Source organism: Rhipicephalus sanguineus, chromosome 1 (assembly GCF_013339695.2).
Source record: "Rhipicephalus sanguineus isolate Rsan-2018 chromosome 1, BIME_Rsan_1.4, whole genome shotgun sequence".
Classification (NCBI taxonomy): domain Eukaryota; kingdom Metazoa; phylum Arthropoda; class Arachnida; order Ixodida; family Ixodidae; genus Rhipicephalus; species Rhipicephalus sanguineus.
In genome coordinates, this window is record NC_051176.1 from 130,898,235 (window position 1) to 130,924,071 (window position 25,837).

The 25,837-nt window shown below is 46.9% G+C and overlaps 1 protein-coding gene across 2 annotated transcripts in view; it reads right to left on the bottom strand.

The window, feature by feature from the left end:
* Positions 1-986: 986 nt before the first annotated feature.
* Positions 987-25,837, bottom strand: part of LOC119398069 (basic salivary proline-rich protein 2) — a 104,505-nt gene continuing 79,654 nt past the window's right edge. The window contains exons 6-9 of one of the 2 annotated variants that reach the window (XM_037665325.2): positions 13,264-13,446; positions 10,751-10,873; positions 4,746-5,051; positions 987-2,580 (exon numbers count right to left, since the gene is read on the bottom strand). In XM_037665325.2, coding sequence (XP_037521253.1) covers positions 2,558-2,580; positions 4,746-5,051; positions 10,751-10,873; positions 13,264-13,446 — 635 coding nt within the window. In that variant the 3' untranslated portion in view covers positions 987-2,557. The remainder of the gene's footprint in view (positions 2,581-4,745; positions 5,052-10,750; positions 10,874-13,263; positions 13,447-25,837) is intronic. The other variant, XM_037665327.2, reaches the window with a different exon arrangement.

Sequence of the window (25,837 nt, forward strand, 5' to 3'; positions counted from 1 at the left end):
ATCGGACGCCTACTGCCGCACGACCGCTTCACGCAATCGGCGCGTCGAGCGGACGCATTTTAAGTATTTTCCTCTGGACACAAACCAGGAGATGCTGCCGGCAGTTGTCGATACTTTTCAAAAATTCTGGGGTTTAGCGTCAGCCGGCAAAACCGCGACGTCTGCGCAGAAAGCAGGGTGTTGTCCTTTGTATATAGGGCGGGACGCGTGCGCGACAGGTGCAACCAACGGCGGCGGTGCTCGGCCAGTCGTGCTTGGTCCGAGCTGCAGCATTCACTTATTGCCTATGCCACGGCGAACGTCGTCCTCTGTACATCAAATACGAGGTGACTGTTTTTACCTTTGCTCAGGGCACAGTACACAGAACCAATGAAATTAGTTTGAGCCCCCAAGCTTGGAGCTATCATCTTGAAATCATCGTGTCGGGTTTACAGGGAGTAATGTCGTTCGACGGTGATGTGTCTAGTGTTTTATAGCGCAATCGCCGGGTGTGGCCAAAGAGCGTCGGTATTGTTAAGTTTCGGATCATGGCGGCATATTTAGCCCGTCTACACAGGTTCGGCGAATTCCGGCAGTCTTAAAAAGTACTTTCAAGCCCTATTTGTTCCAGTCGGTGGAACGAAGCAATGATCTATAGAAAGGGGCACAGCTGGTAGCTCCCATTGTTATCTCTCCTGGATTGTGTGTTTCCCGACGCAATCTTGACCCGCCGTGGAAATAGGATACCGAATTTACGACGCAATTTGCACGCTATAGAGTGGTTCGTTAAGAAGGCACGCGGGCCAATCGAGATACAGGAAGCATAGGAATCGAGAAAGTGGACCTGCAGTTGAGGTTCATTAATTAAAGTTCTCTAAAAACGACCGTGTCGGGCTCTCTCAGCCGCCTTCCGAATCGTTGTTGTCATGTTTACGTATACAACTGAACCTCGCGACATTGCCGCGAGTGGACGACGACGGCCCATACGAAAAAACACAGTGATCGGGTATGAAGGGCTTTTTCATCCGTTTTATTCTCTAACTCTGCGACGCGTGAAAGGCACTTGGATTAGAGAGCGCGAATGACAATATTACGCACCATAGGTGCGCTCGATTTGATAAACATGTTAACATATAACAAATGGCAAATCGGAAGGACGTAAAAGAATATTGCCTTTGTTTTTTTTTTCTATCTCGAACACCTGCTGTGAACAAAGCCTCCTCAATAAAAAGGCGCCTTTTGCTGTCACACAATGCACTTACACAAGAAAGCTCTCAGATAAGAGCTTGTCGACTTTTTGGCAAAGAAAAACGAAGATATCGGGTTTTTTTTTCTTTGTAAAATAAAGCACTACCTGAGACTACTGTCACAGCGAATACAATATTGCAGATGCCGAGCTCCATGATGACTAGAGACTACTATGAGCGCTTTAACTGAGCCCCACGCCCACTTAAGTGCGACATGTATTACGATACACCTCAGATCAATGTAACCTTGGCAAATACACCGGGTAAAACAAAAAAACACAGTGCCATTTTTCCTGCAGAAACAAAGGAACAACATACACATCTAGGCGGCTGGCTCACGCGTATAGCTATTGCGATGTAGAAATACCACGGCAAATGGACTCCCCGAGCATGACCCTCCGCAATAGCACCAATCGACATGTCAACGTATTCAAACGCGAACCGGAGAAAACAAGCGTTGACAGAAACAAACGTGTCGTGCTTCTCAACCGCAACTTCCTCTCTTTCTCTTTTTTTGTCTCAGCATACGCGCGTGCGATAGAAGCAACTCGGGCCGTGGTATCGTGCTTAGTTAACACAAACTTCGTGAATCTGCATGACGCTCACAATTTTCAAGTCTGGAGAACATTCGTCAGGTCACTGTTTAATTACAATATCAGCGTATTAACCCTTATCGACGCGTTTTTACCTTCCATAGCCGCTCGAAATCAGCGAGGCGGGCGACTTCTCATGTTAAGCAGATCTCGGGACCATCATCTCACACAACACACCTGAAAACGGCCACAAATGTGCTGCTGTGATTTTTGAAGGCAACCAACCGTAATCCGAGACACATGCAGTGCAGAGAATTTTCATTCCGTCGTCGATTCCTTCTTTCACTTTCTTAACTGTTAACGTCCCTGCTTTTCATTTATCCTTCGCTCTCTCACACGACCTTTAGGCCGCCGTCTTCGCGATGTTAGGAACTATCTTATCTCAGTGTTCGTTATTTACTACACATAGCGCAAGTACAGGCGTCTAGGACACCATGCCGAGCAGTATTTGGCGCCACGCTTCGAGCTGCGTCTTTCACGTGTGCGTGTGCTGAAATGTCGAGCTATGATTGCGAAGCACAGTCCAATAGCGGGACACAGACGCGTGCTGCCTTTAACAACGAAGGAAAACATAACAAAGGAAAAAAAAAAAGAACAAGCCGCAACGCGACTGGGGACCGCGCGACTCGTAGCGCAAGTGGGGAGCTCGAGCCAGCGTCGCACGAGTGCATTTTCACCGCTTCCCACTGGCGTTGTCTTCGTCCATGGCGTGGTAAGCCCCGCGTCCAAGATCGCTTTTTAGAAGTCTGTGCCACCGTCTCCTGCGGGAAACGAACGATTTCAAAATGAACAAACTGCGGGCAACGAAGCTTTCTTCTGTAGTAGCGCGCCCTGAAAACAATAGGCTACGCCATTGCATGGCTTTAATGGCTTGCCCCATATTCAACTCGCTTTTAAGCGGTTATTAGTGCATGCCTACTCGGACTTCATTTACTGTAAGTGGGTTCAGTTGGGGCGACCCTTCGCTATAAGGTATATACGGGAACTTAAGAATATGATGTTATAAATGACGACCAGTTTATCCGTTTAAATGAGTTGCCAGAGGTCACTATGTTGTGTCAGACAACGGGGCTATGAAGCGCAGAGTCTCAAGAAGCGAAATTTACATTGTGAAAAAGAGCATGTAGGGGGGTTATGAATAATCGTGGGAGCTAAAATTAATTTGGGAAATAACCTTCACATATTTGTCAAACAAATTAATTAAAATCTGGGGCATGGGAGCCTCTGAAGCATTGATAGGTTTTTAAATACGATTTCAGAAAAATGGGGCTAGACCTCCTGGCTGAGAGTGGTCATTAAGAAGCATAGAAGGCTTGACGGTTGGGTCGCTAAAAGAAATGGCAAGAAGTTAAGTATAACTGCCGTATTTTCCGGAATATGTATAGTCCATATGCTCGGTATAGTCCGCACGGGCAAAGAAAGGTTAAAAAGTTGAAAATTTTCTCAGATAGTGAACTATATAGCCCACAGGAGATTCACCCCTGCCGGAATTATTTCGCAGTTTCACTATTTCGCTATGTGGTTTAGCAACGTAAAACGTTGCAGGTACAGTCGTGCCTCGTCTTATGTCTCGTATACAGGGTGTTTCAGCTACAAAGCACCAAGTAATAAAAAATTAAGCATACTTGCTACGCGTCTGCAATTAACGCAATATTGTTCTGAGTCATATATAGCACGTCAGAATATTTTTTTCAATCCGCCAAGCTCGGCAATTAACAAAGATTGCTTAATGAACTTTTTAAATACTAACTCTAGAGAACAGTTTTCAATACAAAAGTTGTAGCGCTCGTTCAGAAACATTGAATTCTTCAATCTGTGTTAAGATAACTCCCCTGCTTAATTTGTTTCCGGCCTTTCTTTAAAGCGCGCGGATTTTAAAAAATACGACGTGACTGCCGCCAAACGCGCGGCGCTTTCAGTGCCCTCAAATGTAAGTTGAACGAATTATCAAAGGCTGGTTCGTGCACGAAGATCGCTGTAACAGGTTATCGGTGACTGCGATGGACGTTAAGCGACAAAATGAGCATACCGTTTCAACAACAATAAATAAAAATTCTTCAACAAAAAAGCGGCAGCCACGGAGCAAATGCTACATGAGACCGTAGGTAGCATTTGATGTAGGGTAGGCATTTTTTTCGCACCAATGAAGAAACACATAGGAAGGGGCGAGGGTGACAGCGTGGTGCAGGACCGAGATAAAATATGCACTCACACGTGACGGCAGCTCTTTCGTAGATCTTTATATATATATATATATATATATATATATATATATATATATATATATATATATATATATATATATATATATATATATATATATTATGGTACGCCTCTATCATCATTTAGCGTCCATCGCAGTCACCGATAACCTGTTACAGCGATCTTCGTGCACGAAGCAGCCTTCGATAATTCGTTCAACTTACATTTGAGGGCACTAAAAGCGCCGCGCGTAAGGCGACAGTCACGTGCTATTTTTTAAAATTCGCGCGCTTTAAAGAAAAGCCGGAAGAAAATTAAGCAGGGGAGTTATCTTAACACAGATTAAAAAATTCGATGTTTCTGAAGAAGCGCTACAACTTTTGTAGGGAAAACGTTTCTCTAGAGTCACTATTTAAAAAGTTCATTAAGCAATCTTTGTTAATTACCGAGCTTGGCGGATTGGAAAAAATATTCTGACGTGCTATGTATGACTCAGAACAATACTGCACTAATTGGAGATGCGTAGCACCTATGTTTAATTTTTTAATACTTGGTGCTTTGTAGCTGAAACACCCTGCATATAATCCATATAGTTGGTGGACTGTAACCCTGGAAAACACGGCATTTCAATTTACAACCCCGGCTTCACGGCTTTTCACGAATGCCACGAGCAGCCGTCACCTCGAGGTTGAAAAGCCATGTGCGCAGAAGAGAGTGTTCTCACCGGTGTTCTCTCCCGTCATGGCTTGCAGCATCCTGAAGGACCTGGAAGGGATGCTTCCGCCGGTGTACTTGCGCGGGTCCGGCTCGGCCTCCTGTTGCGAAGCCGGCACGTTGGGGTGGGGGAACACCTTCTCGGGATGATGCACGAACCCGCCCTGCCCTTGCGGACCAGAGTAGCCGGCCTCTTCGGCGGGCCCACCCAGTTGGATGGTCATCTGAGTCGTCTTGCGCGGTTTGGGACCCCCTTGTTGTTGCTGCTGCTGCTGTTGCTGACGTTTCTGGTCGAAAACGGAAGGCGCTACGGAGCCTGCGTAGAACAATATAGCGGCGGAAGGACAGCAGTGAACGCCGAGTTTTGAGGAAATACAATGTATAGAAAACTGGAGACAACACATGCCTCCTCATTCAAATCCTCACGTATCTGTGTCGGCGCAATCTTATTTTTGGCCGGAAGCTTTTTAAATTGTATCACTTCAGGTGTTCGCTTGTGGAGCCTACGAAGAGGAACACGACGCTAAAGTAGAGGTCTAACATATCCACCTCCTTCAGCGTTGTATGCATACGGAGCGTAGTTTGCGCCAGCTCTGAACGCTGAATCACATGTAACGCTATAGAGACAAAGGTCACCGACCGGGAAACGGCAAGCAGAGCAGTAATATAGAGGAAACAGAGGCAGCACTACTCAACTCCAACATTACTTCGTATCTTTTCATACGTAGGATGCTTGAAGCATGACAGAAAAACCAGGACTGGTATTCACAAAAAATGTCTTAGCCGCAACTGCTCAATTGAAAGCAGTCGGTGCTGAGTACAGTGAAAGACCACTTCTACTGCGGCTGTTTCCTATATATACGTGACATCCCAAGCATCTGACAAGTCGGCACGGGTGCTTTCGGGTTGAGGACTGCTCCAATATCGAAGTACCGAGGTTCCGTAGCGGTCCAACATCTCTATGGGAGCACGCCGTTTCCTATTTCACCAGTCAATCCCCGGCGGCCGCTCCTGTGTGTGCCCACGTATGCAACTCAGTCACCGCTTATCTTTGATTTCTCTCGACTCAGCAAAACTATTCGTTGCTTTAGCAGGTCTGCGAGTCTTGCAGAGGTTTTTTTTTCTTTTTTTCTTCTCTCGGTTCTGCGCGACGTCTTATTGACAAGGGAATCTAAAATGTAGCTAAACCATTACCGGTGGAGAAGATCATATTACAGGGAATACTTTAAGAATCTGGGTGTAAAATACACGTCAAACGCCAGATGCAAAGCATAAAAATAATAGAGAGAAAGAGATAAAAGTGAGTATATCCAGATACGTGTGCATATTTACTATACTATGACGTTGAACCTAGTAAAAAATCCAGAACCGAAGTGAGTGGTGAAAAACTGCGTGAAATAAACACGGGCAAGGAAGGACAGCGCTTGGCCTGTGTCCATCCTTTCCTGTTTTTATTACACGCTCTTTTTCGCCGATCGATTTTTACCAACTATGACGCATTCAGACCCTATTATATCATGTATACGAAACTAGTTTTGTTGACGGCCCCATAAAGCAAAGCTTCACAAATCTTGGAACGGAATCAATCAATCAATCAATCAATCAATCAATCAATCAATCAATCAATCAATCAATCAATCAATCAATCAATCAATCAATCAATCAATCAATCAATCAATCAATCAATCAATCAATCAATACCATATGTGTGCTTTCGACGAACACCTCAAACAATGGGCGATGCGACCCACACCTCTACTTGGGAATTACGCTAGCAGTTGAGTCGCAAAGAAGAAAAGATGAGAAAACATCAACGTAGAGAGATTCACGTCTTGCAATTCTCGGAGAAACTGAACTCACAAGTGTTGCTCAGTTTGTCTGAAAGACAGTAAACGAGCCTTTCAGTACCACGTTTTATCAGTACTGATACTGAGTTTCCCATTTCTTTTTCCTTTTTCATATTTTAAAGTTTGCTAAGATTTTGAATCTAGTGAGACGGGTGCTAAAAAAAAGATAAGGAAGAAAGAACCTGTATTGTCGGATGAAGCGACCTCAAACTAAGCTCAAACTAAGAAAGAGAGATATAAAAAACAATTGTTTAGCATCCTCCGCTCCTTGTTGATGGCAATATTTAAGCGCTACTTAATAGCGCACCTCTTCTCATGAATCGACGCTTTTGTTTGTTCACGTAATCATCAGCAACGAATAAAGCGCAAAAACGCCATCGCGCCACTTTGGGTGCATGCCTTACCGCGTGTTAGCATGATGTGCAACATTTCTTCGATCATATGCTGCTCCACATAGGTAAGATATGAAAAATCCTCGAACAGGGGCTGTTGCTGGAGCCAACCTTCTGACGAGCCTGCTTGTCCAAATGTCGGCCCCAACGACGACCCCTGCTTCAAGCATTTTTTCATCTCTTCAAACCTCAGTCTTCCCCCTGAACATCTGCCTTATTTCCACATAGATGCACGAGAGTGCATGCATACTATTCGTATTCCTTACATTACGACCCGAAGTATGCCGCATACGTGCCTCACTGCAATGCTGTACATACGTAGTACACAGCACGTGCTTCGCTATGTCGGCATGTATCACTCGATCGTTGTCCGTTACGCGCATAAAACGTGCAAAGAAACAGCCGAGTATACCCCTATCAAAACGTCCATATTGCGTAGAGCTAGCTGCGGGAGGCATGTTGTGTGTATAGACCACGAAAACATGTTTTCAAAATTTATTTTCAAAATTTTTTTGTTCCGCACTCGAGAGCCTTCACAAGTGTTTTCAACGCCGTATATGCAAGTATACCTTGAAATGAATGGCGAAAGCTCGTCATACTAAACTGTTTCAGAAGCAAGGACGTCGGAAGTCTACATGTGTGCGTAGGAGGGGAGAGTTGAAGAGGCGGGCAGAACGCTCACCTGCCCGCCAGAGCAGTTGCGCTGACAAATATTACGCAGTAAAGGCAGCGACTCTATTAGCACAGCGGGTCGGCACAATCGGTGTCATTCGGCCTTAAAGCACTACTCGCTTAGAAAAAAAGAGAAGGCACTCCCGCTAACCATTTCTGGAGCAATACGCTTCGTGTAAACACGCCAGTGTCTTGCGAAGCGTAATATTTAGAGACTCTGCATGTAGGCGAACATACATTACGATGATTTCCAGTTGGTTTACAAAGGTGCGCTACAAGCGTAACAGAGAATGGCTGCGCGACGCGGAAACGAGGGGCGAAGCTGAAACGGCATTATTTCTGCCAGCCGAGTCAACGCCGAGGAGCGCGCAGGCCTCACCACTGAGGCGTAAAAACGGCGCGAGACAAATTACATAAACGCACACTATAAAATTTGAATAAGATGACAGACAAAAAAAAACAGTCTTGGGTGACCGACATAAGCGGCCGGCTCGCAGGACGGGGCGGCGAAGCGGCGGTCAGGCGCGAATAGCCTTCCCGATCAAACTTCGGGACAGCTGGCCTTTTCTCTTTTTTTGACAGCCGGAAGGCGCCGCCGCTGCATGTGATGGGCGCCGTCCTTAGCCCCAATTCGCCACATAGATCCGCAGCGTGTGTGCCGAAAGACACCTGCTTGGGAACGCGAAGCAAACAAAAGAAATCGTTCTTGTGTGAGCGGAGCTTTTTTTTTTGCGCGGCCTACAACAAAGGACCCTCGGAGGCTGTTTCCACGCGGAGAATACAGAACGCGGAAAAGCAGCGCGTGTGCAAACAAGCGCACACGGGAATAAGCCAGGGCGCGCTAAAAGGCAAACATGTGGTGCGGACGACGCGGAGAAACACGAGCGGGCAAGGCAGCCGTAACGTTCATCTCTCGCCCTTTCCCCCCTTTTAAAAACGAAGAAGGAAGGAGTTGCTCGCACCGTTATAACTGCACTGCGAGCAAGTAGAAGACGCAGTTTCTAAGTAGCTGACTTGGTTACATTGATTTTATTAGTTTTCCTCATCGCGAAAGTGTCAAGCGTTGAGGCTCTGAAAGGCTTGCAGCGAACGTATTTGGCTTCTCATGAGTTTTGGCCGTCGGTTACCGGGGGTATGTATTCCTCCCGAAGTGCGTGGAACGCCAACGTATTGCGCGGCGTAGAGTTTGGAATTCCCCTCCCACGAGTCTGTTCCTTTCCCATCAGCCACCGCTTACCGTCCTGTGGAGGCGAACCGCTGGCTGTGACCAAATGGCAATACAGTGAAACTTCACTTGAACGAACTTCAAGAGACATCAGGAAAAAGTTTGCTAAAGTGAAGGTTCACTGAACTGAAACAGCTGTGTTGCAGCTTGGTATCGCAATCCAAAGGAAACATCTGGTGTTCAAATGAAATTTCAACCAACTTATTCGTCATGCTGCATGTGAATTTGTGCTTATTGAGCCTCTTGTGAAGAAAGCAGTAATCTTTTGCTGCACTTGTGCTCTTATGGTTGCAGCGGAATGAACTGAGGTACTGTGTCCAAGCTTTCGTGAAATTTCTCCGGCACAACACTCAGTTGGGCAGCAAAGGATTTCAGTTTCTCCAAGCACATCAGTGCTTCTTTAGCTAAAATTTTTGGCACTCATGACACTCATACTTTAGGTTCCGTTTGGCGCTCATGCAGCTGTCGCTGCAGCTATCATAGGGTTTCCTACAGTATTTACTAGAGAGAACTCTGGCGCTGCGATCGTTCAGCCACCATGGGAATGATGGGTAGTACATGGATTTGCCTAATCTTCGTGCTTGCGGCTTCGAACGCACTTGTGGCTTTGTTTATTGTTGTGGGTTGGCTTTTATTTCGGATAAAAGAATGGATCGTTGTGAACTTCGTGAGCCGATTTGAATTGGTGAGCCTAAAAAGGTCAAGCTGGTGAAGTGGAACTGCTAAACGTTTGCTGTACTTCCTCTTGCGACAAAGCGGCTGCACGTCACACGGAGCCAAATAAACGAAGCTTAGACAAATCCATGTACTATCCCATGCTGGCTAAAGCGCCATGCGTTGCAGCTCCCATAGAAACTAGCGCCAGATTTCCCCTTAGTGTATTATTAGGAAACTCTATGGCGACTATCGCTCCGGATGGCCACGAAAATACATAGGTAGCCAATCCAGTTCAAAGACAAGGACAGCCCACTGTTCCTCAGATGGTAACGAAGCGCCGTTGTCAACGTATAATCGTGGCCTCGTCGAATAGCTATGGTGGTGTGCCGTGGACGGAGCTCATCACGGAGGCCACGGTAAAAATGTGTTCCAAAAAGTGTGGTTGTACTTGTTGAAGTCATTAATATGTCCTGGGAAGCATTGGATGGCGTTACGGAATATGTTCGTAGCACTGAAATGCTCTCGGCACTTAATGTCGTTAAACGCAAGTGCGTTAGCGTTGGCTTCAATGGAGCTTCGGTGGTGCATAAAAAAAAAAAAAAAAAAAAACGTTCGTACTACTGAATAGTGCGTATAAATGACCTTCGTTCAAATGGCGTTTACACACACACACACACACACACACATACATATATATATATATATATATATATATATATATATATAATGCCGAAAATTCATCTCACCTTCGCAACATTAAAAAAAAGTGTGGAGAATAGCGCATTGATATGCGTTTAATAATGTCTATTTCTACTCAGGTGTAAAAAAAAACATCAAATAATTCACCCATAGTTCAAAGGGGTAGTGTGCTGTTCAGCGCACATACGCATACGCTCGGCCCTCCGTCCGTACACACTACACAATGCGTCCAGTAGAGCGGTCGCCATTGTTCGCTAACGACCGCTAATCCACTGCCGGCGGGCAGTGAAATTGCGCGTATTCCGTCTACTCTTTCGCACGGTCTCTCTCTCTTGGATCCTTTAGGAGTCTCACATGCGTCGTTTCACCAGCAAGCGAATTTTCGCAGAGAATTCGTTCGCTGGCGGAACCATGCCGACGAGAATCGGTATATGAGCGAAGAAGAGAACATGGCCGGGGCCACCGACATCGTTAGCCTATGCGTGCTGCTGGCCGCTCGCGTAATATGCTCGCTGAGACTCACCGTCGTCGCCGGTCATCTCCTGAAGCATCTTGAAGGAGCGAGAGGGGATGTTGCCTCCGCGGTAGCGCGGGTTGATGGTCGTGTCGTCCAGCTCCTCCGGGTGGTTGCAGTACTCGCGGATGTCTGCGCGCGCCATCAAATGTATAAAGGCCGAGAAGATGCGCAAGGCGCCGAAAACACAACGCGTCAGGGACGTCGGCGTAAACAGCGCGCTACAGTGGCGGAGTGAAAAAGTTGTGACAAGTCGCCCGGCACACGCATACCCCCGCGCTATCTTTCACACCGTATGGTGAGTCTGGCTTCCGCAGCAACATGTTTGTACAGCCTCAGCTGTTTCTTTCTAGAGCAACGATGCACATCTTCTTGGCGTAGGAATAATCATATATTCAAGGTTTCATTAAGACCTTCAGTTGTACTGCGAGAAAAAAACGTGGCTACTACGCTTGACAGCCGTGACTGTTCTGAGCGGCTGGGTATAGACCGCGAATAAAACCCAAATCATGTATGCGCTACGCACGATCGCTTTCGCTGGAACTGCCTGTCTATGTAGATTGATATATGGGTGTTTTTCATCTCACCGCGATCATCGGGGGTACCGCATGTCGGGAAGGGGCCGGACAAAGGGTTCAAATAAGGTAATGCATTATCACTCGCAAGGCGCAACTTCTGGCCCATATATGTATAGTGGTATGATGTTAGGCTTCCTGGCGTGTAGCCGCAGCATGACAATGTTTGTGACGCTAAAAGTAAACGAAAGAAAAAAAACACATGGGCAGAAAGCTGTCAGTTCTTATTGCCACTATGTTCTTCCTTCTACTTACATGTCGCGCCGTATAAATATTCCCAGGACCTCTGCGCTTATGACAGCGAAATTTAGGTGAAATAGTGAGCTATGGGCTTTGCTTTCCAGACCCCACCCCTCCCCATTCAGTTTATTTACTTGTTTTATTTTGTTCTTAATATTATTCGCACACTCCGAAGGTGGTGTCTCGGAGCACGGTACTCTGCGAGCAATTGAGGTACGTTAGGTGAAGCGGTGATGTTATAGTTCAAACAGGAAGGTGGTCTTGAAATAGGTAATTTAGCTACATGCGAACCTCGTAACGTGCTCACGTAACGAGGTGTCATTAACCTCTGCAATTTTCGTTACCGCCATGTCGTCAGCTTAGCGTCGTTGTCGAGTTTCAAGTCCAGTTTAAAGGGGTACTGACGCAATATTTCGCGGCCGAGATAGCCTGCCGGATCGATTCCGGTGAACATGCGTATATCATCTGCAAAATACCAACAGCGAACATAGCTTGCAAGTTGTTTTAAATGAATTTTGAAGTTCACGTGAGCGATCGACATCCTCTCGCTACTGACACCCTCAAAGGGGACCCTTGGGGACCCCCTACTTCCCTCGCCTGACCAGGCTGCAACAAGTTAGAATGACGTCATAGTCGCCATGTTTTTTTGCCGCCAGGGGCGTAGCCAAGGGGGGGGGTTGGGGGGGTTCAAACCCCCCCCGAAATTTTTCAGTTTTGCTTGCGTATATAGGCACGCACACATACAAACGCACGCACGAACATACATAAAGTATGGTTGAACTCCCCCCGAAAAAAAATTCTGGCTACGCCCCTGTTTGCCGCGATCGCTCCAGCAGCCTACTTCGCGACGGCTGCTCGCGAACAGCGCGGAAGGGCGTCACAGTTCTGTGTGCTGACGTGATCGAGCGCTGCACCCGCTAGGTGGTGATAGTTGCACCCGGAGGCTTGTCGTTCTTGAAATCGAAACTGACACTGGTCGGTAATGAGGAGCCTGTAATTAATTAGCTGTCGCGCGCTGCAGCAAACGATGTGGCGTGTTATGACTAACAGGCCCCCAGCAACCCATTGCAGCAAAAAAACGCGAGGCCAAAATTTTTGTGTCAGTACCCCTTTGAAGGGACACTAAATAGCAAAACAATTTTTCTCATATTAGTAAAGTACTTTTTCACGATGCCAAAAACACCACGCTTGCTACGAGAAGACGCTTAGTAAGCGAGAAAACGCGCAAAAACAAAATGTGGGTGGCGACGCCACCTAGAAGTTTCCGTACCATTCACCGTGACGTCACATGTTTTGACGGCGCCTACTAGGAACTACGTAGTTCTTAATCGGTAAAAATGAAGTACATTGTCCTCTGAGGGGGCCAAGTTTGGGGTAATTTTGTTGAGCCAATGGCATCAAAAATGATAAATACGCTTTGAAATCCGTGACGTCAAACGGGGAAATTTAAAAATGAAACTTTGAACTTGATTTTCCCCTCTAATAATAAACCTATGATGGCGAAATTAACGACATTAGAGTTCTCAGAGCACAATTTATCGATCTAAACCGATTCATTGTTTCTCTTTAGTGTCCCTTTAGATGCTCGTGACCACCTTCCTCTGTTTTAGTTCCCCATGTTCGTCGCAGTTCTACAAAACATGACAAATAGATCGTGACGACCTAAACAACTAGCCCGTCTTAAACGAAGCACGAAATGGCGCTCACCCGGTGGTGGTTCCTGCTGCTGCTGCGGGTAGTAGTACTGCTGCTGCTGCTGCTGCTGCTGGTAGGGCTGGTCGTCTGCGCCGGTCATCTTCTGGAGCGCCTGGAAGGAACGCGAAGGGATCTGATCCCTTCGCAGGCCGCTGAACCGCATCTCATCCTCCTCACGAGGCTTGGGCGGCGCTGCTGCGAGGAAGCGCGAAAAAGAAAGAAAAAAAAGTGTTAAAGGCTAATTAGATCGAAGGCCGAATGGCTGAATGACTGGTCGCGTAAAGTACGGGAAATGTGAACTGTGATAAATGAACCAAAAGAGCTCAGTGAGCTCTCAGTGCGATCTCAAATCGAGCGAACGGTATACGTTGAAAAGGACAGCATGGAACTGAAAGGACAACTTTTTTGGCCGCTGTGAGGGTACAGCTGAATAACACTCGTCGATTAAGCAAAATGACGAATGAGTCGGGCAACGAGAAAGGCACGTGATTGATGGAGTAAAATGCGAATAAAAACAAACAACCTCATAGCGACGGTGGGAGAATGACAACAGGGAACAACACAGTCATTTCATCTTGTGTAAGCAGGCCTTTCGTCAACGCTGTACGAGGTACACATTCGGTATGCACTTCGTGAAAAAAGTGAATGGAATTCGTTCCGTCACAATGGGGTAGTGTATTTCTTTTTCTTTTCTGATGCGATGAACGCGGAGCCCTATCGCATCATTTTACGAATAAATGCACGAAAAATCCCCCTCTCCCTAATCTCCGATCACGTCCGCGTCAGTAGTCACCTCAGTGAAAAGGAAAAAAAGAAAGAAGTCAGCCCGGTAAGAATGACGCTGACACGGTGATCTGCGCTCGCTGTTCCTCCGTTTCAATGCAAACTTTTATGCCCACACTCGCATCACATAGCCGCATCGAAACTGAACGGGCCACGCTGCGGTATAATTGCCTCGCAGCCGTTAAATAGTAAGTGTATAGGGAACCCAAGCTCAAGTTTGGTCGCGACGCTCGCGCGGCCGAGCTGTGCGTTACTGGATAGACGCTGCCGGCGATGGCGGTTTGTCGCCGGATTTGCCAGAGGCGGCGGCCAGGACACGTGTGCGCATGCGCTCCTCATTCGGCCCGGAGCACTGCTAGTCAGCAATAGTTACATTGTTACACACCACAGATGGCAATCCGAGAGCTCTGCGCGTGCGCGGAAGCGGGGGCGGCAGTGTTGTGGCCGTGGATATTCCCAGTTGCGATAAGAGCAGTGGAGCCGCGCGACGTTGCTTTGCAAGCCTATACACGTAATATATAAACTTCGTTTTGTATCGGCTATATGTTGTTTCAGAAGCACGCCTCGCGAATGCTCACCGGTCAGCGCCTTATCATGCTTGCTACGCAGCGAACGTACTTGTCTTACGCATTTGACCTTCGTGGCGATGACGAAATCCCAGCGGCGGGTCGGCAACACTGTTTCACACCACTTCCTTAAAGCAGTAAAGTCAAATGAATGCGAAACGAGTCCGGTCACGCGATCGATCACAATCCTGCGTCCCATATATTCAGTATGCACTCTGCATGTAATCATGTGGTAGCGTGATAAGTCGTAAATTCATTTCCAAACGGAGCCGATGACCAATATGCGCGTGCCAATGTTTCGCGGCAAGAGGAAGTGTATTAGGCGTGGCAAGAAACAGTTAAGAGAACAACTATGTGCCGCGCTCACTGAACAGCAACATTTTGAGATAAACAAATGAAGAAGAGGAAAGAAAAAGACCAGGATACAATAAGAAGCAAACGGGCGAAGCAGTAAATAAGGAAGACTTCACATCTTGTTGCATGCTATGTATAAATAATATCAACTATGTTAATATTAATTTTCAGCTAAGTTGAACAGCATAAAACACATGTTACTTTGCACTATGCTTGACTGCTTATCGGAAGGTCGCGGGATCGAATCCCGGCTGCGGCGGCCGCATTTCAACGGAGGCAAAAACGCTGGATACCCGTGTGCATATATTTAGGTGCACGCTAAAGAACCCCAGATGGTCGAAATTTCCAGAGCTCTACACTACCGCATCTTTCATAATCGTACCGTGGGTCTGGGACGTAAAACCTCAACAATTATTATTACATATTACTTAGCACAGCGGCCCCACTTTTAGCAGCAGACTGTAACTGTATAATCGCAAAGGACGAATGCATTAAATCCCGGCCCCCGTATATACGTATTGGCTCCCGCAGGTAAGCAATAACCAAACGCCCTTCAGGCATTCGATTACCCACAATGCGTGTCACGCACAAATAATAGGAGTGGTCCCGACCTTCGCCACGCTTTTAAAGACCCACGCCCGTATCACGCATCACGAGCACACAGCGCAGCGCCGCTTCGCAAAGCACGCTCAAATGAGTGCATACCGACGGGTGCGTGATTCTGTGCGTATATACGAAGCATGCAGTGCTTCAGTAATGCTCTCTCGCAATACCTTTTCTTTGTTAATTAGTCGTGCATGCGAGCAGTGGTGCAGGTACCGAGGTTTGGAGAAGCGTTATCTGTAGTCTGTAATCGGTGCTGCATGTGGCTAAGGAGTACGTACAGACAGGTCCACTGTTAAAGGGAACACTTGTGTGCAGGGCGTGTTTCTCTTTAAACGTTCACTGTACGACGAATGTCCGCGAATTTACGCCGCCGGGGCCGGCATGCTTCTGGAATGGTATCTTACACCATATGACATTCAGTGCTGTTGTTGTTTTTTTGCAGAGGTAAATGAACACGCGCTGTCAAGCTCAATTAAAAGCAGAAGGATGTATACTATATAGTGAGTTGCAACCGCAACTACAGACAACCAAATGAATCCAACAGAGAATTAGGCCAAGGAAAGCATACGGGGCATTAATTGTTGTACTTTAACTGTAGCGTAGTAATTATTACGTAAACTGAAAGGAAATAAAGTGGACATCACCCTTTCCGTCGGTGGAATCCGAACCGACAGCCTTCGAATTACGCGTCCGATCGTCTACCAATTGAGCTATACACAACGGAAGGCGCTTCGCCGTTCACTTCATTGGGTATTTCTGTATACGTAATCTGTGGGAGTAGAGTTACTGTATATGCTACCTTTATGCTAACTAAATGTAGCATATACAGTAACTCTACGTGGGAGTGTTGGCCAGCGCCGCACGCACCTTAAGGCGGCGAGTGCGGAACACAACTTCCGCCATAGGGTGTCACGTGGCACGTGACCTTTGCACGAGGCGGCAGCTGACCCAGGCATGCTAACCTAAAGCTCGCTTAAGGCCGTTGTTATGAATCGACAAGGGGAATTCTTTCGAGGGGGTCGTTTCTATTTCAGACAACCAAATGAAGTTCGTGTACATAGATTTGGGAGCTTAAACCGCATAGATGTATGCGGTTTAAGTGCACACACACACACACACACACACACACACGCACGTGTGTGTGTGTGTGTGTGTGAGAGAGAGAGAGAGAGAGAGAAAGGCGGCTTTCGGCGGAATGACTGTGAATGTGCTACAAGATTGAAGTCAGGTCATTCCGTTCTACCAAAGTGGAATAAACTTCCGCTCTATGAAAGTGGAACCGCGGCAATCAAACGCGCCCATGCATTACACTAGCTCAAGCGAACGAACCCTAAGGATTACTTCGTTCCTCTGTGCCGCAACGTGAAACGAGGCCAGTATTAATAATTCCGTTTACAGCCTTGCGATAGGCATCTCGTCAGACGTATACCACTGTTCTTGGCACTCCCTCATTGCATCCACTAAGCTGAGAGTAGCTTTCCAGCTAAAACACGAGTCACACTATGCACTTGCATACATCAGCAACCACAGCCAGCAGTAGCAGCCGTTTCGGCTTACTGCTGCCAAGGACGACATCGCAGTTTTCATCCCTCGTCCTCAGGGGTCGCATTTTGGCGAGACCGAGGAGTGCACAAGCCCCCGTGCGCTCGCGGCGTATATAACCCATGGAGATTGCGCTAAATGATGCGTTCTTTCTACTCCAAGCGTTTGTAAGTCATAGATCCTTGGTGCGAGCCTGGGGACGGTAATAACACAAGTTATTACCGTCCCCAGACACAGACACGTAAGTACATCTTCCTTTCACACTGCTGATTTTCACAAACGCTTAGCCTGTCTACGCCAGCGGTCTCAAACTCACCTCAGCTAGCGGGCCGCAGTCGCGAAATTCAGTCCCGCAAGTGCCGGGACTGTGCAGAGGGGGTAGGTTGAACAAAATGTCACCTAACGCTGCCATTTGAAAGAACACATTTCTCACATCTCATATAGGGATCATTTCTGAAGGGGATTTGACGACAGGATTCGATAAGCATATCGATACCAATCTCCAGAATGACTAAAGTCTGGACTCCGAATGTGAAATATATAGATTTTGTGCCACGGTTGTGGTTCAACACATGCTGACCACATGGGGTGCCTAACGAAAAAAAAATGCTTGAGACCGGTCCAGCCTCTGTAGCTTACCCTAATAAAAGCGTTATTCCCCGCAATAGGCGAGTACATAATGCTAGTACCATTTAGCAAAGTCACGAACATTTTATTCCTTGTGAAGCCGTGGGCCGAGTGTTTGAGACCCCTGGTCTACGCTAATGTGTGGGCTGCTAATTTTCAGAAAAGTACTCATTGCTCCATGCAACATGAGGGGAACAAAAAGAACCATAGGCGTAGCCAAGAGGGTTCAAGCCCCCCCCCCCCCCCCCCCCCCCGCCAGATTTTGCAGACAGGCGCATACAGTCAAAAGCAGTCAAAATCAATCAACAGCTGCGAGCACGACACGCGCACTAAAGAACATCGCCGATGAAATGATAGTATCCAATTCACCAAATCTTTGCAGCGCGTCGTCGAAAAGCAGCCGTTCGCGCTGGGAACAAATTCCTCCAACCCAGAGATTGAACGAAAAGACGTTCCGGTGCATCCCCGCCGTGTACACAAATCGAGCAGAGACGCGCGCATTTCGGTGCGAGGAAGTGCGCACGACGCCCGCCCGCTTCCGCGCGGATATAAGAAAAGCCGCTCGCTCTCCGAAGGGCGTATACTTACTCCTCGTGTACGGCTCATACGGGACCACGCGGACGAGCACTTTCTCCATGCCGCCGGCTCACTTTCGCGCGGCGTCCGTCGTCGCCAAACAGCGCGCCTCCGTCGAGGCGGCAGACAGGAAGAGTGAAACTTTCGCTCGCGACGCGCACCGCTTCGAAACTCACCCTCGACCAGCTCGAGGAAGGGGGTAGAAAAAATCTGAGAAGCACAAGTTGGCGCAAGTGTGCACCCCCCCCCCCCTCCGCGGGCGGCTCTCCTTCCCCCGTTTTTTCCCTCCGGGCGCGTTCCACATTAGAGCGGAGCGGAATGATCGGCTCCATCGGTTTGACGACGCAGAAGCCGCGGCTTTATGGCACGTGCAACCATCGCTTCCTGACCCCCGCCGCACTTATGAGCGCAGGAAGGCAAACTTTGGTCGGAGCTGCGAAATAACGAGAAGGCTTGCGGGCGAGACTCGGCATACCCTCTGGGCTGTTCCGTTTGCGCGGGCGCGCTTCAAGCTCCCGGAGATGACAATGATGATTTGAGCGACGACTTAATAAAAGCAGTAAGAGCAACGCCTCTGGGTGAGAGCTTTCGCATGAACGCTTCGAGGGCTGCTCACCAGGGGGTCCGTATGCACGAAAAAGGTCTTACGATAGAATTGTTCGTTCGTAAAGCAATACATCGACCATTTTCGGTAGCTCTAGCGGAAGGACAAGGCAAACCAATGACAAACAGTTACGAACGAAAATATTTCCGTGGCCCTAGCTTTCTTTTTCGCCCCCTCCTTCTGTACGCTTCACCGATCTTATATTCTCTTTAAATTACTGATGAAGTTTGGTCCATGGCTAGGTTAGTAAAATAAGGTCATGCACTGCCGGTTCTTTCGATAATTGCGTATTATTTTGAGAAATAAACGAACAATTTGGGACTTTAGTTGGAGAAGAATTTTACCCTTAACAACGTGTTGCATGCATGAGGCCGGTACCTCAGAGTGATTGTGTAGCGTTTAAACGTTACGCAGAGTTTTACACATTATTGCTTATCAGTTCGGCGGAGTCCCGCAAGGTGGAGGAAGGGTTAAGAAAGGGAAATTGACACATACACCTAAAGATACAACACTCACGCAACATTGGTGGCTCTCGGTCTAGCTGGCTCTCGATCCAGGTATATAAACTATTTATGTCAGATTATTTTTTTAAATCGTTCACGCACGAACAGTAGTCACCCGAGCGCCCCCTTTTCTTCTAATATAGAAGACATACTGCAAAAGATATATACTAAATAAAATCGAACTTGTAGTTAGTTACGATGGTAACCATAACTACATAAAACAGTTACCTCGTTCCGCTTTGGAGGCGGAAGCGTTCCGTTTAAGAAGCTGATGAAATGAGTAAACATCACACGCCATGGACATTGCATACGAATACGATGGGCATTCTGCGAGACTGACCAGCGGTTCAAAAGCCGAGGGTGCACCGCATGACAGTGTTGCTTCTGCTCTTAGAAATTATGAATCTGCGAACATTACTGGGGGGCATCGCTTGACATTTCCTGGTCTGTGCTATATGAAAGAGGAATGCCAAATAGTATGCGTAAGAATGAAACACGGCAAAGAACGGCGAGTAAACGTATTTTGTTAATTGATACGAGTAGCATGCTTCAACGGGCTTGCACGGCGATCCCCAGCTTGAAGTGGTGGTCGCCCAAACACCGCCAAATGAGGAGGCGCTCACAGGTTAAAAAAAGTTGTGCGTTTACGGGTCCTAATTGCCCCGACACAATTTCTTGTTGGTTTTAACACCAAACATTGAGTCTCGCAATAGAATAGGAAGAAAATTGGAGCAATTAATGCTGTCGTGCATCAGCAAACGGATGGTGCAGGCACCCCAATGTTATAGCAAATAGCTTTCGCATCAAAGTGCATGCAAACCGCGTGCCACCTCGTGCACGTTGTAGGCTTGGTCACTGCAACATTCATTGAGGCTTTGGACCCTTAGCCTTACACCATGCTACTGTATAAGGGAACCACAGCGCAAGTTCAAGAGACAAGGAAAAAACATTTACACACAGCACAGGCGTTAATCAGCGCCTGTGTTGTGTGTATATTATTTGTCATTGTCTCTTGAATTTATGCTGTGGTCCTCATATTATGTGCAACCTACTAGCCCCCCTGTACCTACTACTATATAAAGTCGGCATTTTTATGCTCCGTTTGAAGACGCATCTCACGACCCTGTTATCGTGTGAGATGTACCTAAACGTTTCCCTTAGATGTTTTCTTGAGTCGATCTATTAGGTCTCCTAGATCTGCAAACATCCGTTCTTCAATCAAGTGCCGAAGCTTGTACCTCTTTCCTTACTCGACTAACGTTTCTTTGCTTTTCTTTTTCCCCTGTGTAGAGTATTATCGCTAAACCACTTTTTTTGTTTATTCTGTGAGTCACTCGAAGTTGAAGTACTTTCTCTCCACTTTGGCTTGTTGCAACTTGCAGGTCTCTACGCTAGCGGAAGTTCCTAATCCCTGGTGCTTTATATCAAACGCGGCGAACGCGACGACACATCATCGCTGGCTCTTGGTCAGCTTGCGGCCAACTCTGGAGCAGCTGCTCGCATCCTGCGCCAGGGGAAATGAAAGCATATGCGTGCGGAGGCACGCGTGGACTGGAAATAAACGGCCACCGATGTCACGGGCGCAGTGGAGTGCGTTGGCGCTGGAAGTGCGAAGATGGCACGACGATGGCTCTAGAAAATACTACGAATGAAAACTAAAAGCAAAGTTCCCAAGGTCTGCGAAAGGACTGCGAACGCCGCATAGCGAGATAAGTGCAATCCTGGCAACGTTACCGTTATAGTAAAGGGGCACGAACTAGTCAGAGTACAGTGCGATTGCGAAGAGCCTTAAAAAGTCACAGAGCGGCAACAAAGAGCGAATTTTGATCTCCTAGCTCTCTTTATACATTCAACGCTTTCGGGCAACTTTAGGAGCGATTTTTTTTTTTTCAACTGAAAGTTGTGTTTATTCTGGCTACGAGTGAGCTGCGGAGCATTACTGCCTGTATTCCCACTATTCTGAATACTAGAATTATTCGTAAGAGAGGATTTTAACGAGGGTCCTAATGCTGATTATCAGTGCTATTAACGAAAGCGACCTACATACATGGCAAGAGCGCTTGAGAAAAAAAGTGTCGTTTTTCTTTTTTTTTAATTCAGCCCTGGATACATAGTAGACATGAACCTTAAGTTCCGACTGTTCCGTTCCTCGACAACAACCCAGAAAGACTATATAGACATTTCTCGAAAGACAGAGCCGGCCTTCATGTTCTGAACCTAATTCCGCGTCATAAAAAGTGCTCAAAATGTAAAAACATAGGCGCAACTCAGAGCTGTAAACACCAAACACAAGGGCGCCCAATGGGAGGGACCCACACTTAATTACAATACTGATGTATTTGGTGATTGCGCTCCCGCTAAATAAGCTGAATAACTTTAAAATAACCTGTTCCACACGGACCTCACGGTGTTTACAATGACCGACAGATGTTAACAACGCATTCTTGGGCGCGAAGGACTGAGGACAGGAGTGATAAGTAAGCGCTCCAAGTAGACCGTATAATGCCGTTCCATGCAGAGCGCTTCAAATGCTTAAGGTTCCTCTTGGAGGGACTTTACAAATGCTGGCTTTGTTGCGCCCTCTTTGTAACGCGTCGTGGTCTCGCCCAGAGATTGCTATTGGAAGTGCGCTTCCGTCCACTTCGCAGCTGGCCTTAATTATGCATGCATTGATAAGAGAGCTTAATCGAGTTCCAGATAGCATTTTCTGCAGCCACCTGCCGCGCGGTGCGTATATCAACGATGGGAACCCAGCCGCCCTCGGGAAAGCCAACGCCGTGAGAGCCAAGCTTATCTCGATACTGATGACCCCTCGCGATACATATTAATTTGCAAATGTAATATGCGAGGGCTGACTTTATGATCCATAGGAGCGCGCGCTAAGCGCAATGTTTTAAGGCCAAGCCACGTCTTGTTCGCACAGCGCCACGCCTTTCTCATCTTGAAACTGAACGCAGCTTGGTATATACTATATCTTTCGAGAGAGGTAGGCACGTCGCACGCATGTACTACGTGCTTTGCGTACGCTCCTCCAACCATGCGTGGATAAGGAATATCGTCCGGAGCAACGGTATATAGGTGGCGACGCTTCCTGTCGGCTGGCAGCGGGAAAGAAACGCAATCACGCGTAATGAGCATTGCGAAAGTCCAAACAGAAATGCTTCAGCACAGAAGAGCCAGAGAGAGATACAAGAGGGATAGGCAGGAAGGTTAACCATAATTACATCTGGTTTGCTACGCTACACTACGGGAAAGGGGATGGAAAGAAAAGCGGAGTGTGCTCTAAGCGCTTGCATCACAACGTGTGTCTTGGCTGGGGCGACTAAGCGTAGTTAGTAAGTAATGAACATCAAGCAGATCAATAATCTACGGTCACATACAGGAGATTCCACCAGTTATAGTGCCACAGCTGTTACGAGCTTAAACATGGCATAAAGGAGAAGACGCGAATGGAAACCGCATGCTTAATTAAAGCGAGTGAAAAACTTGAAATGCTAGCGCGGAATAAATCTTGACTGACTCTTCTTTATGCACTTGGCAATGCATGCTACTCTTGATGTTGTGGCCTTGACGTTATGGTTTGCTTCACGGCGAGGACGGAGATGAAACATGCCCGGAGAGAATTTGAAGGTTCGTCGCTTGATCTTGGGCTGGGAACGGTGCTCCACATTGCTGGTACCGCATTTTGCTTCAGTAATGATTATACAATCACCGCTTGATTGTTTGGTACCTTCTCTTCCTTTTTTTCTTATGATCCGTGTCTACATGATTGGTATTGCGGCGTCAGTGTGAGGCTAAAAAGGGACCGTCCGAGAGGACCGTCTATATCGTACTTGGAAGTGAATATTGCTATTTAAAGGAAAGAAGATGACTTTTAAGGGCTCGTTTTTCTTTGTTAGACACAATATTAATGAGAACTAACAGACAATAATGCCGAGGAAAGTATGAGGTGTGTTATTTGTGGCAATTAGGATATAAATGTGAAGAAAGTAAAGTGGACGAATGTAAAGTCACACACGCATGAGCACCCCTTATAGTACCCATTTTTTGAAAAAAATGTGCAGGAATGCGGTGGGCCACAAGCACAGTGTTGAGCTTTCAGGTCAAAGAGTCGGCATCGATGCCACACACATCACTCAGTAATAACTTGAACGCTTTCGCTTGGCTGAGCTGTTGTTTCAGAGAGAGAGAGAGAAAGAGGAAAGGCAGGGAGGTTAACCAGACGAACATCCGGTTTGCTACCCTGCACTGGGGACAAGGGAATGGGGAATAGAAAGAGGAAGAGATAGAGCTCCTTGATACCGCTAATACAGTTGGCAGAACCATCTGCTTTTTGAACAGCGAAGCTGTTTAAGCTAGCCGTATTGTGTCCGACCCTATATATCTCGAAAAATAAATGTATATGTGCTACAGGAACTGGGTAAATCTACTCACCGCAGGTCCCACTAAAAATGAAGAAGACCACAGTCAGCCGAACAAACGGGTATGTGCCACAGAAATTTGTGCGGCCTATCAGAAAACTGTCATAATCATAAACGGGTATGTGCCACAGAAAGTGGGTAAATCCAACTACTCACCACTGGTCCACTAAAAAGGGAGAAGGCAGCAGTTAGCCTAACACTAAGGAACGGGAAAGGCCACTGCGGCTAGGAGAAGACCTCGAAGCGGTGGAAGGCGTACGCCAACGACGACCTGCCTGCAAACCTATGAGAGGTGCGAACGCTTGGTTTCAGCGCGGGTTTCTCTGGAGTTGGGACATCCGTGTCGTGTCTGTGACTGTGTGGTTTAACTCGAACCTCTTTGCGCAGAGGATGAACGTAGAAACAACTTAGCATCGCCTAGCTAAAGCCTAGCAGCGACCTAGAAGCAACCTAGAAACAACCCTCATCACCTAGCTAAGGCTTAGAAACAACCGAGAAGCAACAAGATTAGTCTTCAGAATCGTCCTGTTTCGCCGTTTCAAGGCTTGCGCGGCTTATAGTGCTTAGTGCAAGCTTCGCCATTATTTCTTTCTTTCTTTGCTGTACAAAGAAGAGCGCACCACTCTTCCTTCTATTCTGGTCATCACCGCTCGTACATCTTTCATTCCATGTACGTCTTATAATAAACTTGTTTGGATCCTCAAAAAAAAAAGGTATTAACGATTGCCTCTGCTGTAACACGTCATGGAGATTTGCATGTCCAAGCTATTGCAATATAGAGCTCTGTGTTTGTCGCTCAATTATACATAGTGCAGGACAGAGAGAACTTGTAGTGAGCCTCATCTCCGTATTGTTAAATATTACCCGAGACGATGGCTCGACTTCCAAGACTGTAGCGCAGCGCCACCGTTCAATCGAAGCAGTTGAAAAAATAATTCAATTCTGAGTTTATACCAATATATATATATATATATATATATATATATATATATATATATATATATATATATATATATATATATATATATATATATATATATATATATATATATATATATATATATATATTGGTTGTGAGAGAGAATTTCAGGGAATCCTTAAGGTAATATTAGCGATGCCGACCAGCCAATAGGAGCGGACACTTACGAACGAAGAGCTTTGCGAATTTGGCCCCTGATCCCGAAGGTCACGGCGCGCAACTTCCGAAGGACGACCGCAAAATACCGCGAGTTACTTTATATCACGTTTTGCCAGGGTATGAACGGGTGGAGTGCTGCCAGAAGACGGCATTTTGCCAGTTTTTCATTTTCGCGCTGCCACTCGGAGTCGTACCTCGCTCGTGGCTGTAGCGAAATATAAAGTGCACTCATTGCGTTCACTGTATAACGCCGCCGGCGTGTACATCGGATGTGTTGTGCAACGCGGGCCGTTAAGAATGTTACGCTTAAGTCGGCCAGGCCGTCGCAGGTTCGTCGCAACGCGTGCGTGCGTATACCGGTGCTTTCGCGGCAGCTGGAGGGCGCTCGCGTGTGTGCGTGCGTGCCTCGACTGCCGTAAAGGTGGTTTTAAGGCAGAGATTAGGAGCAGCTTCCTGGAAAAATAATTGCCGTCACCGAGAGGTACTGCGACATCGTTGCTGGAACGAGTCGTGAACTTGCAACGCCCAAGCTCTGCGATATTATTCTCTCCTCTATACTTCACACTTCTAATTGTATGCTTCTAAAATCATAAACTTTAATCGGGAATTCCCTACAAGAACAAAATTTCTCAAGGTTGAACTTTGAAATCTAGTTGTACGAGAGTTCTCGAACATGTTAACCATCAGCTGTGTGGAGCGGCTGTTCCGCAATTGTTTTATCAGAGGGCGAAGGATTGTGGCGAAATGCGAAAGCATTAAATAACTTGAAGCGATGAAAGATCTCGTCTCTCTCTCTCTCTCTCTCCTTTTTTTCCGAGAAGCATATTTTATTAGACATTCTCAGGGTAATTAAATTTCATCACTCT